The 14,893-nt window shown below is 33.1% G+C and overlaps 1 protein-coding gene across 2 annotated transcripts in view; it reads left to right on the plus strand.

The window, feature by feature from the left end:
• Positions 1–14,607, plus strand: part of bcas3 (BCAS3 microtubule associated cell migration factor) — a 324,375-nt gene extending 309,768 nt beyond the window's left edge. The window contains exon 24 of one of the 2 annotated variants that reach the window (XM_051129928.1): positions 13,081–14,607. In XM_051129928.1, the coding sequence (XP_050985885.1) occupies positions 13,081–13,229 (149 nt within the window). In that variant the 3' untranslated portion in view covers positions 13,230–14,607. Of the gene's footprint in view, positions 1–13,077 lie in introns of both variants that reach the window. The other variant, XM_051129927.1, reaches the window with a different exon arrangement.
• Positions 14,608–14,893: the final 286 nt, after the last annotated feature.

Here is a 14,893-nt window from a genome sequence, read left to right on the forward strand (position 1 = left end):
ATGATGAAGAAGAGTTCTTGCATTTAGAGCATCCCTGTCTCCATCAGCGATACATTGGGCCTGAATGTCATTTTAGCATTTATCCCCTTTTTTCCTCGTTGTTCTTCTAGCCTACAAACTAGTTGCTAAAACAGTCAAGAAAAGGACGGAAGCTGGGATTAAGGCTAGAAACCGAAGCTTGCAGTAAATGGGCTTTTTGTGGGATTTTTTGAGACTGCACTTAACAGCTCGCTCAAGGGAGCGACAGTCAGAAAATAGCGGCTAGGAAAGAAAGAAGAGAGAAAGAAAGCGAGACAGCTGAGGGGGTGGAAGGAGCACTTTTAAAAGATGTTCCAGGATGTCTAGACATGGTGTTGGTGAAACATGACGAAAGCGCCAGGCATTTGAGAGCGCCGCAAATGGAAGCAAGAGGCAGGTGTCGGTGAGACATGCTACGCGTCAAGTCGTGATTCCACAACTGATCCGGACTCGTAGGGCATTTACTGTGTTTAGCCTCTCGAGAGTATAAAGAAGAGTTCATTATTCAATACCACACTTACCTTGCTCTTTCCTACTTCTTGAAACTCTTCCTCCCTCTCCTTTCACATCTACACATGTGCTGTATATATATCAGTAAAAGAGGTTGCATGAATTAGTGATAGAGGACATAATGGAGGGTTTCTTGAAGGCGCAGCTGAAAGGCGTTACAGCGCTAACGCTCCGCACCGATATGAGATCGCTGACCTGACTGCGGCACTTTCCAGGAAAGTGAAAAGAGGAGAGAGGACGTGAAGACTGTGTGACTGTCGTTGCCTCTCTTTCGGTTCTCTAATGGCCTCACACTTAGGAAAGCACTCACGCATGCCTCTCTCTGTGCTGTGAATAAACATTTTCTCTCTGTCTTCCTCTAGAGGCGTTCTGGCACTTTCAGGTGATCGTGCGTTCAAAGAGGACAACATCATTTAGTGCTATTATTTAATTGCTTAGTGATGATCTGACTAATGCAAAGCAAAATGGCAATTATGCAAAGCAGAAAATGCATTGCTGTTTATTTTCTAACGTGTTTGTGGCTGGTAGATGAAAGCGACGTTGTCCGGTTCGGTGTTGGCGAGCAAGTGCGAGCTTGAGCTCCAGGGCGAGTGAGTGAGCAATGGTGCTTTTCAGTGAAATACCAGCTGAGTGCAGGATTCCTCCTTGGGCTACGGGGCTTTAATGAACCTCACTCCATCAGAACGACTTGTGTGTGTGTGTGTGTGTGTGTGTACATCTAGGGATGCTTGGCATGGCGTACGGCTCCACGGCCGTCACATTGACCGTGGCCATCAATCAAAGAGACATAAAGCAATATGGACAGCAATTAAATCAACTAATTGAATCAAAACTCAAATTAAGCCACCAGGCTGAGTGGTTTGTAATTGTAAATGGCATGAGCCTTCCATCCCACTGGCTTAAATTTGAGACCTGCGCCTTGAGCAACTATTTAACCAATTACTCTGCTTGCAGTAATAGACCTTCTTAATGCTGGCAGAATCTGAGTGATTTTGTTTGACTTGGGTTTTTATTCAGAGGCTGTGGTCTAGTTGTAGCCTGCGCGATAAATACGAAATCAGTCGTGTTTGTTTATCTTAATGGATTTGGCCACGTTTAGTCCATTTAGCACATTTGGAAAGTTTGCTATCACTGTATACAGTTTAAATAAACCTACTGAATTACAAAAGAAATCATTTGAGAGTCATTAGTGGTGTTGCTAGGGCAAGCGTCGCTATAAAGTGTAACGGTGCCCGCCGCAAGAATACATTAGTTTGATCAAAAGTTAACACGTTTATATTGTTTCAAAATATTTCAAATAATTGCTGTTCTTTTCAACTTTGTTCATTAAAGAAAAGAAAAAGAAAGAATCATGGTTTCCACAAAATAAATATTAAGCAGCACAGCTGTTTTTTATGATAATATGAAAAATGTTTCTTGAGCAGCAAATCGGCATTTTAGGATTATTTCTGAAGCATCATGTCACATTGAATTTTGTCAGAATGTTTTTTTTTTATAAAAAAAAAAATCCTTGGTGAGCATAAGGGGAAAATTTTTTTATCGACCTCAAACATCGAATGGTACAGAAGCCCATTTCCATCATTGAATAAAAAATACAAAAAAAAAAAAAAAAGAAAAGTAATTGTTTTTTTCTCACATTTCTGACTTTTTTCTTGAAATGGTGATACAAACTCGCAATTCAGACTTTTTTCTCAGAATTGTGAGATATAAGCTCACAGTTTCGAGTTATTAAGTCAGAATTGCGAGGTATAAACTCAGAATTTTGAGGAATTGCCAGACATAAGCTTGTAATTCTTTACAAACTTGTAATTCTGACTTTTTTCTCAGAATTGTGAGTTATAAACTCGCATTTTCGAGTTATAAAGTCAAAATTGTGAGATACAAAATCAATTCTGAGAAATCAAGTCATAATTGCTAGATATAAGCTTGTATTCTGACTTTTTTCCCCTCAGGATTGCAAGTTTAAATCTCACAATTGTGACTTTTTTTTTTCTCAGAATTGTGAGATATAAAATCGCAATTTTGATTTATAAAGTCAGAATTGCGAGATATAAACTCTTAGTTCTGACTTTTTCTTCTGAGAATTGAGAGGTACAAACTCAATTCTGACCTTTGGTTTTTTTTTTTCACAATTTTGGGTTCTAAAGTCAAAATTGCGAGATAAAAACTCAATTCTGAAAAATCAAGTCAGAATTGCTAGATATAAGCCCGTACTTCTTTTTTTTTTTTTCTTTCTCAGAATTGCTTGATACAAGCGAACAATTCTGACTTTTTTCAGAATTGCGAGTTTATGTCTCACAATTGTGACACTTTTTTTTTTGTTTTGCAGTTGTGACTTTTTCTCAGAATTGCATGATACGAACTTGCAATTTTGATTTATAAAGTCAGAATTGTGAGATATAAACTATTGGTAACACTTTAGAATAGGGTACTCCTGTTCACTATTAACTATGACTTTTTTTCCTCAAATTTCTAATTTGCTGCTTATTAATACTTAGTAAGGTAGTTGTTTAGTTAGTTAGTATTGGGTAGGATTAGGGATGTAGAATAAGTTCATGTAGAATAAGGCATTAATATGTGCTTAATTAGTACTAATAAATGGCTAATATTCTCGTAATATGCATGCTAATAAGAAACTAGTTAAGAGACCGTAAAAATAAAGTGTTATCAAACTCTTAGTTCTGACTTTTTTCCTCTGAATTGTGAGTTTATATCACGCAATTTTGACTCTATATCTCGCAATTCTAAAAACATATCAGTCTTTTTGAGAATTGGACTTTATAACTCACAATGGCGAGTTTACTACTAGCATTTGCGAGAAAAAAGTCATAATTGTGAGTTTACATTTAACAATTCTGAAAAAAGAAGTCAGAATTGCGAGCTTTTGTGAGAAAAAAGTCAGAATTGCAAGTTTATACCCCACTATTCTGACTTCATAACTTTCAATTGTTTATATTGAAATTGATTACAAAATTGATCAAAGGCTATAAAACATTTTAAAAGCTGAAATCTATGAAAAATATTTACAAATAATTAAGTAGTCAACATGATTTATATGTACAGAATGATGGCTTTAATAGAAGTATGTACTATTGATCAACAACCCCAGAGCTCACAGTAGAGCTGTACTTAAAGATTTAAAGTGTTATTACTCTAACAATCACAATGCAAATTGCTAAAAACAGTCCAAGCGCTTCAGCAACTACATAGTGGTGCCCTGCCAACCACCCAGAACACTAGCATTGTGGTGATGAGTTTTGCACAAGCAAGGACTCTTTTCTTGTTTCGTGTTTTCTCACGCAAATGTAAAAATCTAGTTCATATTCTGCTTTTGTAGAACAGCACAAGCTGCTCATGTGTCAGATACGGCAGACGTTAGCATTATGTTTCCTCTCACATTTCCTAGAAAGATTTTCTCTTGCTATTCCGACTCATTCGTCACCTTTGTGTTATTTCAGAGAAAGTAAGGAAAGGAAAAAGTATAAAAGAAAATTAATCATTTAAGCCCATAAGCACATGTGTGGAGACTCATTCACACCTCTGTGGTAATGCTACACTAGAGCCTCATTGAGTTCGGACGTTACATGCAGGAACATGAATATGCTTTCATTTCGACGCACTCAACTCACTGTGCTCTAGTTAGAAACACGGCAGCGACGTGAGATCTGCGAATTTGTGGGTCGTCGTCGTAAGTATGATTCATTTTTTAGGACTATAAGTTTATCATTCACTCAGTCCTACTTTTTAGCACTCACTAAGAAAATGCTTGCTTGCTGGTTGCTAGGCAGTTGCTAGGGTGGTAAATAGTAATGAAAAGCACTTTCTGTGAAATGATCGTGATGTGAAGGACTGTTTGGTCTGTCTTATGTTTATATCCTCCAGGCCGTCTGCATGCAGTGAGAGGATGTCTGGTCCCTCACACGCATCACCGTGACCTCCACCAATAGCGCAGCTCTGTTTCTAATGAGTAAATGAGAAATGTGCCCTTGCTGGAGGATGGTATGAGCCAGGGCAGCAGAGGTTACAGTAGGTTTTCATTATGTGTAATTGAAAGCACAATGAAGGCCAGCCACCTTTACCTGCACTGCTCATGAAAGCTCATTCTGTAATGACCATGAAATATGGACTTTCACATGTGGGCGGGCCTTATTGGATTTGGTTCCCGCCTTCTGTCCTTTCTGATTGGTTCTTGTTGGTTTGGCAGTGACTTTACTTCTAATCTCGCTCTCGTTCTCTTTTACATACACACACAACTATTAATAGCCCAGACAGAATGAGTAAACTGGAAACGGGATGAGACCCTGTCATAATAATAGTGACCCATACACATTCACAATGCCCCTCAGCTGGGTGTTGCTAATGCCCACTTTTTAAGAGGATGATTCTCTTAATGCCAGCTTTTCATTTGAGTGATAATCTCAGAGGGGCTGTGAAACTGTCAACAGTGTGTGTGTGTGTGTGTGAGAGAGAGAGTTGTTCACATTGTTTGTGAACCAGAATGTGTCTGTATGCTTGTAGTATTTTTGTTGAGGGTACAATCAGGTCTGTTTCCGTTTGTGCTCAGTGAGGAATCCTAGAGATGCAGAAGTACAAACACATCCAGTATCTTGACTGGAGATCAGAATAATTAGTATGGGTAATAGTAGTAGTAGTAGTAGTAGTAGTAGTAATAGTGAAAATTCATTAATTTTATTATTATTAATAAATAATAACTTATTAATATAAGTGGGAGTACAAATATATTCAGTATCTTGATTGGAGATCAGAATTAGTAGAGGTATTCTAATAATAATAATAATTATTATTATTATTATAATTATTATTATTATGTTAAGAATAGTAATTCGTATCATTATTAATTTTATTATTTTTATTGTTGTTGTTGTTAATATTATTAATTCAATTTTACTGTTTACTATTATCATTATTATTATTATTATTATTATTATTATTATTGTTATTATTAAACACAGTGTACCTCACTTTTTTGTTGTTGTTTTTTAGCCAAATGTTCCCGCTTGTGCTCAATTAGGAATCCTAAAAATGTGCGAGTGTAATAGTAGTAGTAGTAGTAGTATTATGGTAACAATAGTCATTCAGATCATTATTATTAATTTTATTATTATTTTATTAATATTATTTATTTAATTTTAATGTATTAATGATTATTATTATGTTAAGAGTAATTCAGACCATTGTTATTAATTGTATAATTTGTATTGTTTTATTGTATACAGATTTTACTGTTGTTAATATTATTCATTTTATTTATTTATTTATTTATTTATTATTATTATTATTATTATTATTATTATTATTATTAACCACAGTGTACCACTGATTTTTTTTTTTTTGTTTGTTTGTTTGTTTTTTGCATATGCTCAATGAGGAATCCTAAAAATTCGGGATTGAGATGGTAGAAGTAGTAGTAATAATAATAATAATAATAATAGTTTAGATTATTTATTATTATTATTATTATTATTGTTGTTGTTATTGTTGTTGTTGTTAATAGTCGTCATTCAGATCATTATAGATCATTATTATTAATTTTATTAGAATTTGTATTGCTGTTATCATTTGTATTTGCTTGTATTGTTATCATTTAATTTTATTGTTTATTATTATTATTATTATTATTATTATTTATTAATAATTGTTATGAATTATTATTCTTATTATTATTATTATTATTATTATTATTATTATTATTAAACACACTGTACCTCATTGTTTTTTTGTTTTTTGTTTTTTTTTGTTTTTTTTCGCTTATGCTCAATGACGAATCCTAAAAATGCAGGAGTGGGAATTCAGATTATTATTAAAAAAGATTATATCTTTGTTGGTATGTCAATAAAAATCCTGCTGGATTATGCAAAACACCTCATTACGCATTATTTGCTGGACTTTGTTTAAGATCTGTTTTTGCCTTCATTATGAGAGGACAGTACCTAGACAGGAAGCAAAGTGCGGGCGAGTGAGAGGGGGCGGGATTGGGAATGGTCTGCAAGCAGGGACTCGAACTTGGGATGCCCGAAGTGCAACAGTGCTGCCCACGAGGTAATCAGCACCAATATTCGGTGGACATTTACAGATTACAAAAACTAAAAGTGCATTATGGATGTTCTTTTCTCTAGTCATGTTGCATGGGTTTCTAACTTTTTTTGTGTGTGTGTTTCTACTGCATAGTCAGCCAAGTTTTATAATAAGCACATCTTGTCAGGCAGAGACACATGACCTGGAGAGAAGAATGACGAGAGAGTGCTAATAAACTCCAGCTGCATCCATGCTACGATTAAAGCACAAACAAGAAACTGAACTCTTAAAGAATGTATATCAGAGTAAGTTACGCCCTCTGTCCCGTTTAACCCCCTCTCTCCCCCATAATGAGGGCACAAATTGGGTCAACCCTCTCATTGGCATTTACACTGGCACAGCAGTCTGATGAAGGGCTCTTTATGTGCTTTGATCCCGTTTGGTTTCCTTCTAATGATGAGTTGACTCCCCCTCAGTGGCCGCATGTTCTCTGTCACTCCGTCGTGTTCCTCGCCGAGCGAGTCTAATGTGTAAGCATGTGCTGGTTACCCACAGCAAACAGCGTTCTAGGATCTAGAAATGTCTGTGCCACGCTGGACTGGCGTTTACTGACGAAAACCAGCCTGTTTGATAATGTTCTGTTGGAGCCTGCTTTCTGGGGACCAGGCACTCGCGGTGCAGCCGCAGGGGCCCCACAACAATCAGACGTGCCTGCAGTGATGCAGAGAGAGCGAACAGAAACTGTGAGAAGAATTTCACTGTTTGTAATGTGTGTATTGTCTAGCAAAGAGTTTTAGGGGGATATTTTATGTAGCTTGTAAGTTTAATTTAAAAGAGAGGGCTGCTGGTAGAGATAATGAATTAAATGTGTATATTTTATAACTCCTCTAATCGTATTTGTAATGTATGAAAGCCTGTTGTGTGAATTTATATCTCAATTCTGACTCTTCTTTTTTAGAATTGTGTTTTTATATCTTGTTTTTCTGAGTTCAAATATCACAGTTCTCAGAACTGCAAGAAAAAAAAAACTGTTTATGAAGTATAAACCCAGAATTATGAGGAAAAAAGCCACATGAGATAAGACTTATGAGATAAGAAGTTGCAATTCATTTTTTTATTCTGTAGCATAAACAAGCTTCCATAGTAATGTTTGCATGTATTAAGCCACTGTTTTTTTTTTTTTTATATGTAATAATTGTAGTTTATAATCTATAATTTTGTATAGACTTAATAAGACAAATATTCTTATACTTTGGTTTGCATTCATCAAATAAAAGCCAAATAATTTCTAAATAAAAAAGGAAAAGAAATTATATCATTTTAATTAATTTAATAATTTTATGAGCTACCATTCATTATGAATTTAGCTATAACTTAAATACTTTACAAATGGGTGGTGATTCATATATTTATACGCAATAGAAATGTATAGTATTATATAATAATTCTAACTTTAATAATATATTTATACATATAAGTGTGTGTTTACCTTTTTGAATTTTACTATATAATAAATATTTTACAAATAAATGCTAGTTCATATAATTAAAGAATTTAATTTATTCGATTTTACTGTTAATAAAATTCATTAGTTCGTTCATTTTAATTAAACTCAATGATTGCATTTTACTGTAAATACAATACAAATGTAAACTATTATATAATAATTATTAACTATGTATATTGAGTATATTATACATATAATAAATATAAGTGTTTACCTCGTTGGATTTTACTATGTATTAAATATTTTACAAATAAATGGTACTTCATATAATTAAAGAATTTAATTTATTGAATTTTACTGTAAATAAAATTAATTCATAAATTTTATGAGCTACCATTCATTAATCAGGAATTTTACTATAAATTAAATACTTTACAAATGAGTGGTAATTCATATAATTATACAATAAATAAAATAAAATACTGTAAATACAATACAATGTATAGTATTATATAATAATTATAATTACGTAAAATATGTATATAATACGTATATTGTGTTTACCTTATAGGATTTTACTATATGTTACATATTTTACAAATAAATGGTCGTTCATATACTTAAATAATTTAATTTATTGCTTTTCACAGTAAATAAAATTAATTATTGGTGGTTGTTCATATAAATAATTTATTACAATTATACAATACAATTATAATTTATACAAATATATAGTATTATATAATAATTGTAACTGTAATGTATAATATATTATTAAAGTGTTTACCTTATTGGATGTTACTATATATAAAATATATTGCAAATACATGGTAGTTCATATAATTAAAGAATTTAATTTATTGGATTTTACTGTAAATAGAATTATTTCATTGAATTTATAAGATACCATTCATTAATTATGGACTTGGCTATAAATTAAATATTTTACAAATAAGTGGTATTTCATATAATTATATAATTTAATTGATCACATTTTATTGTAAATACATATATATATATATTATAATAATGATTTATAAGAAATATATTATTGTGTTTATTATTTCATTTCATTTATTGGATTTTGCTTTAAATGAAATACTATTCAAATAAATAACATTACATATAATTATGTTAATGAAGTATTTGATTTCCTGGATTTTGTTAATTTACTAATTATTTACATTTATAGATTATGTATGTGTATATATATATATATATAGATATATATATAGATATAGATATATATAGATTAGATATAGATAGATAGATAGATAGATAGATATATATATAGATTATATATATAGATAGATAGATAGATAGATAGATAGATAGATAGATAATATCACACAATATTTTTAGAAAATAAGTGAAATAACAAAAAAAGGTAATGTAACATTGCGTACACCTTGAAATAAGAGTCTGCTCACACTGTCCACCTCTAGAGTGTGACTTCATTATTTACTCTGCGCTTTAGGCCAAGAGCAGTTTCCAGCGGAAACACATCACTGCTGGCGCTGTCCCTTCCATGCAGATTCCCAAACAAACACACGCCACCTGCGGTCCACAACAGCGCATTTCTCCGGTCCAGGTGTGGGCCCTGCCTCTAATTACCACACCGCTGCACGGCATCATTTAAGCGCTGTTTATTTGCGTATACCCACGTGCGAGCGGCTTTTGGCTCTGCCACACTGTGTGCCTGTGCTATCTGCTGGGCACACGAGGAAAAGCAGAGTCACCGTCTCTTCCCTGGCACTCCGCTGTCGCTTTGAGCCAGCAGAACAGGATTTACGAGCACCTGTCACAGGGGTATGTGCAGCAAAGCAAACAAACAGCTCCTCCTCTCCTCCCCCAACAGCGCAAATCATCAAGGGGAATGTGGCCACCCAGTCCCTGCTATCGTTTTAACACCGTACTGTGTGTGTGTTTGAGATGTTCTGTATACACACCGGATAATAACTTAAAAATTATGGATATGACCATTCTGCATCTGATGTATGTTTAAAACACTGCATATATCTCAGCCGTTATGAGTCCCTGCTGTCCGGGACTGTGTATACAATGGACAAACTTTAACAACATGTAACATCCACAACATATACAATACAAATCATGCTGAGAATAACACTCTCCACAAGGTGCCAAAACACAATCTTTGGCCATTATGTCCACACATATTTTATGTACTTGGAAAAAAACTATTTTACATATTTTTCTCCTTAGTTTTTGGCTCTTTTTTCTCTGGATCCCTTACTTTAGTCATCTAATAAATGTGGGTCTTTTTTTACAAGAATGCATAAGAATGCAAAACTGATTGCATTGTATCTTTTCATGTTTAAACTGATTTTGAGCAGTGTGTGACTTTTAGAGAGTTTGACATTTCAGCAGGAAATTTTTAGGCCACACTAAACATCATCTTGTAGAAAATATATTTTAAACAGCATAGAAACATTTTTGTGGCGTATTTGTAATATGTAAGTCTTTTTCAAGTCGTAATGACAGTGTTACTGTTTTGTCGATATTCCATCCAATAATGATCCTAAAAATATTCAAGTACCTGAGTGACCTGTTTCTATAGTTACTGCTTCAGGCAGAGACTATTTGTGACCCTGAACCACAAAACCAGTCTTAAGTAGCACAGGTATTTGTAGCAATAGCCAAAAATACATTGTATGGGTCAAAATTAGTAAAAATTTTTTATGGCAATATTTTCCTACCGTAAATATGTCAAAACTTAATTTCTGATTAGTAATATGTAAACTTCGAACTTCATTTGGACAACTTTAAAGGCAGTTTTCTCAATATTAAGATTTTTTTGCACCCTCACATTCAAGATTTTCAAATAGTTTTATCTCGGCCAAATATTGTCCTTTCCTAACAAACCATACATCAATGAAAAGCATAATTATTTAGCTTTCAGATGATGTATAAATCTCAGTTTGAAAAAATTGGTACTTATGACTGGTTTTGTGGTCCAGGGTCACATTTATGTTTGTGAGCATTTATTGACTGCAAAGATTTTTTTAAATGTTTTTAAAAGAAGATTCTTATTCTCACCAAGGCTGCATTTATTTTGATGCATAAAAAAAGTACAATTTATAATATCAGTTTTCTATTTTATATTATATTGTACAATATTTTCAACATTGATAATAAGAAATGTTTTTGAGCACCAAATCAGCATATTAAAATGCTTTCTGAAGGACCATGTGACACTTAAAGGGATAGTTCACCCAAAAATTTTAAATGTAGTCACCCTCATGTTGTTTCAAACCTGTATGAGTTTCTTTCTTTATGTTGAACATAAAAAGATATTTTTAAGATGCTGGTAATCAAACAGTTGATGGTCCCTATTGACTTCCATATAGTATTTATTTCTGTACTTTGGAAGTCAATGGGGACCAACAACTGTTTGGTTCTTCAAAATTCTTCGGAATATCTTTTGTGTAAGAAAGAAAGAAGAGAGAAACTTATGCAAGTGTGGAACAGCTTGACGGTATGTAAATGGCAAATTTTCATTTTTGGGTTAACAGTCACTTTAAGTGTCACATGAGCCTTCGGAAAGCATTGTAATATGCTGATTTGGTGCTCAAAAAGGTTTCTTCTTCTTATCAATGTTGAAAACAGTTGTGCTGCTTAGTATTTTTGTGGAAACTGTTACATTTTTCATGACATTTGAAAAGAAATGATGAATGGAAAGTTCGAAAGAATGACAATTATATTTGAAACAGAAATTTCCAGAAACAATGTAAAAGTCTTTACTGTCACTCTTGATCTATTTAATACATCCTTGCTGAATAAAAAGCGCACATACACTCATCCAAAAGTTTGGGATCAGTAAGATTTTTAACGTTTTTAAAAAGTCTTTTATGCTCACCAAGTCGAAATTTATTTGATCAAAAATACAGAAAAAAAAAAACGTAATATTGAGAAATATTATTACAGTATAACAGTTTTCTATGTTGATATACTTTAAAATATAATTTGTTCCTTTCATGCAAAGCTGAATTTTCATCAGCCATTACTTCAGCTTTCAGAAATCTTTCTAATATGCTGATTTATTATCAATGTTGAAAACAGTTGTGCTGCTTAATATTTTTTTGGAACCTGTGGTACTTTTTATAGGATTCTAAAAAGAATAGAATTTATTCAAAATAAAAAAAAATTCTACCAATAAAAGGGTTTTCCTATAACTTCTTGAACACATTTTTTGTTAACAACAATTTAACACATCCTTGCTGAATAAAAATATTCTTCTTCTTCTTTTTTTTTTTTTTTTTTTTTTTTTTTTTTTAAATGTACTGACCCTTATTGGTTGTGTATATTGTTACAAATTATTTATATTTTAAATGAATGCTGTTCTTTGACTTTTTATCCATCAAAGAATCCTGAAAAATGTATCACAGGTTTCAAAAAAATATTAATCAGCAAAATCATTGTTTTTAACATTGATAATAAATCAGCATATTAGAATGATTTGTGAAGGATCATGTGACACTGAAGACTGGAGTAATGATGCTGAAAGTTCAGCTTTTATCAAAGGAATAAACTATATTTTAAAGCATATGAGAATAGAACACCTTTATTTTAAACCATAATAATATTTCACAATATGACTGTTTTTTCTGTATTTTGCATCAAATAAATGCAGCCTTTATGAGCAGAAGAGATTTAAAAAAAACATTAAAAATCTTACTGACCCCAGACTTTCGAAAGGCAGTGTATTTTCAAAAAAAATGTTTGTATTTTATATTTTACTTTAAATTTCCCTCTTATGTACTTTAAATGAACCAGAACTTGTTCTTTAAGCAGTTAATAAATAATCATTTTCCCAAGTCCCATTATTTTGAAACCTGAAGCATTGTTTAAAAGTTCAGACGATTATGAATCATCTTAAATTGCAAGAACTTCATTTGTATTTAAAGGAATTAAACAACTAACTAGTGAGATTAACACATTTTTACAGCAACACAGTGAATCATTAAAACCTCTCCTGACGTCATGCGCAAGTCTTGTTTAATGTTATTTCCTTCATCTTTCTCTCTCTATGTGTGTTTTTAATGCAGCAGAGCTCCAGAGGGAGGGAAGCATCGAGACGCTCAGCAATAGTTCTGGCTCCACCAGCGGCAGCATTCCCCGAAACTTCGAAGGCTACCGGTCCCCTCTCCCCACCAATGAGAGCCAGCCTCTCAGCCTCTACCCCACCGCATTCCCCTAAAACAGCCATCCCGCTCACATCTCAGACCCACGGAAACCTCTCTGTCGCCTTCGGACAATCCTGACAGTACAACCACAACACATCAACACAACTCCATCCTGCTGCGCTATATCTTTTCTCTCTTCTTTAAAATGTGGGTTTTCCTTTAATCAAATTCGGCATGCAGGAAAACCAGTTCAATGAGGCCAGCGTTAACATCCTTTGTCTTTCACTTACCTTGTAGATTAATAGAGAGAGAGAGCGCACGTATATTAACCTTGACGGCTCGGATGTACAGTAAAAGGGATCCATGGGAGTCAAAAAACGTGTCATATTACCAATATCATTATCAATCGAACTTCCAGTGCGTATCTTTATTGAATGCGTGTGTCAGTGAGAGTGTGTTCATCAAATACATGTCCTGATTACCTCTCAATAGTTGAGTTTAGGCTGATTTATTTTTCTTTGATCAACACATCAATAGTGCTTGATATATTTTAGCAGACACTGATTTGATTTTATAGGTAATCAATCATCATGGTTATGTTTACAATTTAATCTTGTGTTACATTATAGTGTTTATTATTCTGCACATTTTTTCTGTATATTTGATTTGTCATTTTCTTGGATTCCGTGTTATTTGGTTTATAAATTAAGTGGATTCGAATGGTTTAAATTCCTTTAAATTTATGAAATGTATTGATTCTTTCAAAAGGGATTTTTGCGTTCTGATGTTTCCTTGTTTGATTGGCTTCACAGGATATTTCACAGCAAATTTCATTCAGCTTGGGTGATTTAGACAATTTAGACACTACCCAAATGTTAAAACCATAGTTGCATCATGATCATTATTATCAACAATATATCATTTTGTATTAGCTTGTTTATTTAACTCTTTTAAATGGCTTAGTTTGAAGAATGTTTTAGCTTGCTTGACTGGATGTAATGTTTTACATACACACACAGAGTTATTGATAAATACCAATTAAACAAGAAATATAAATACACAGTCCTTGTCAAAAGAGCCTGCTGTTGGCTGACAGACCTGTGCATGTTAAAAGCCTCAGTAGCTGGAAAGGAAACGTGAGTTTGTTCACATTTATAACGGCATTCAAGTTGGCATGACTTTAAGTCTAAATGCAGTGCACATGCTTTGTATGGACTATATTTTTTCTAATAATACTAATGAAATGTGATCTTGAAATAGGAATTTATGCAAGCGAGTTTAACGAGTCTTCTATACATTGGCGTGTTTGCTTAATACAGCATATGCATTCTGAGTCTTAGTTTGTTGTTTTCCCTTGTTAACTTACCTTGCTTTCTCCTGAATATATTTGTTATACAAAAAAATAATAAATGCATTTAAATGACGAGATAAAAGTCTGGGCCTGAGGCCGCAAATCTCAATCACTGCCTTTGTTTAGGGAGCTGTTTTGTATCATTGTGAATCTTCCACAGGCTTCAGGACACAGGCTGAGATTTCTTCCGTCGCTGCTTTAATTGCATGCGTGTAAGCTTTGTTTCATATTATAATGAAAGGTTTATTTACGAGAGCAGCTGAATTTTCCAGCTGTCTGTTGTAAAACATGTTGAGAAATTATATCTGATAGGAAACAATATTAGGTGTATATTAAGTGTCATTTTCTTATAAAAACAGTATGCAGTAGACTGAGAAAATCACTAAA

Source organism: Labeo rohita, chromosome 15, assembly GCF_022985175.1.
Source record: "Labeo rohita strain BAU-BD-2019 chromosome 15, IGBB_LRoh.1.0, whole genome shotgun sequence".
Taxonomy (NCBI): Eukaryota; Metazoa; Chordata; class Actinopteri; order Cypriniformes; family Cyprinidae; genus Labeo; species Labeo rohita.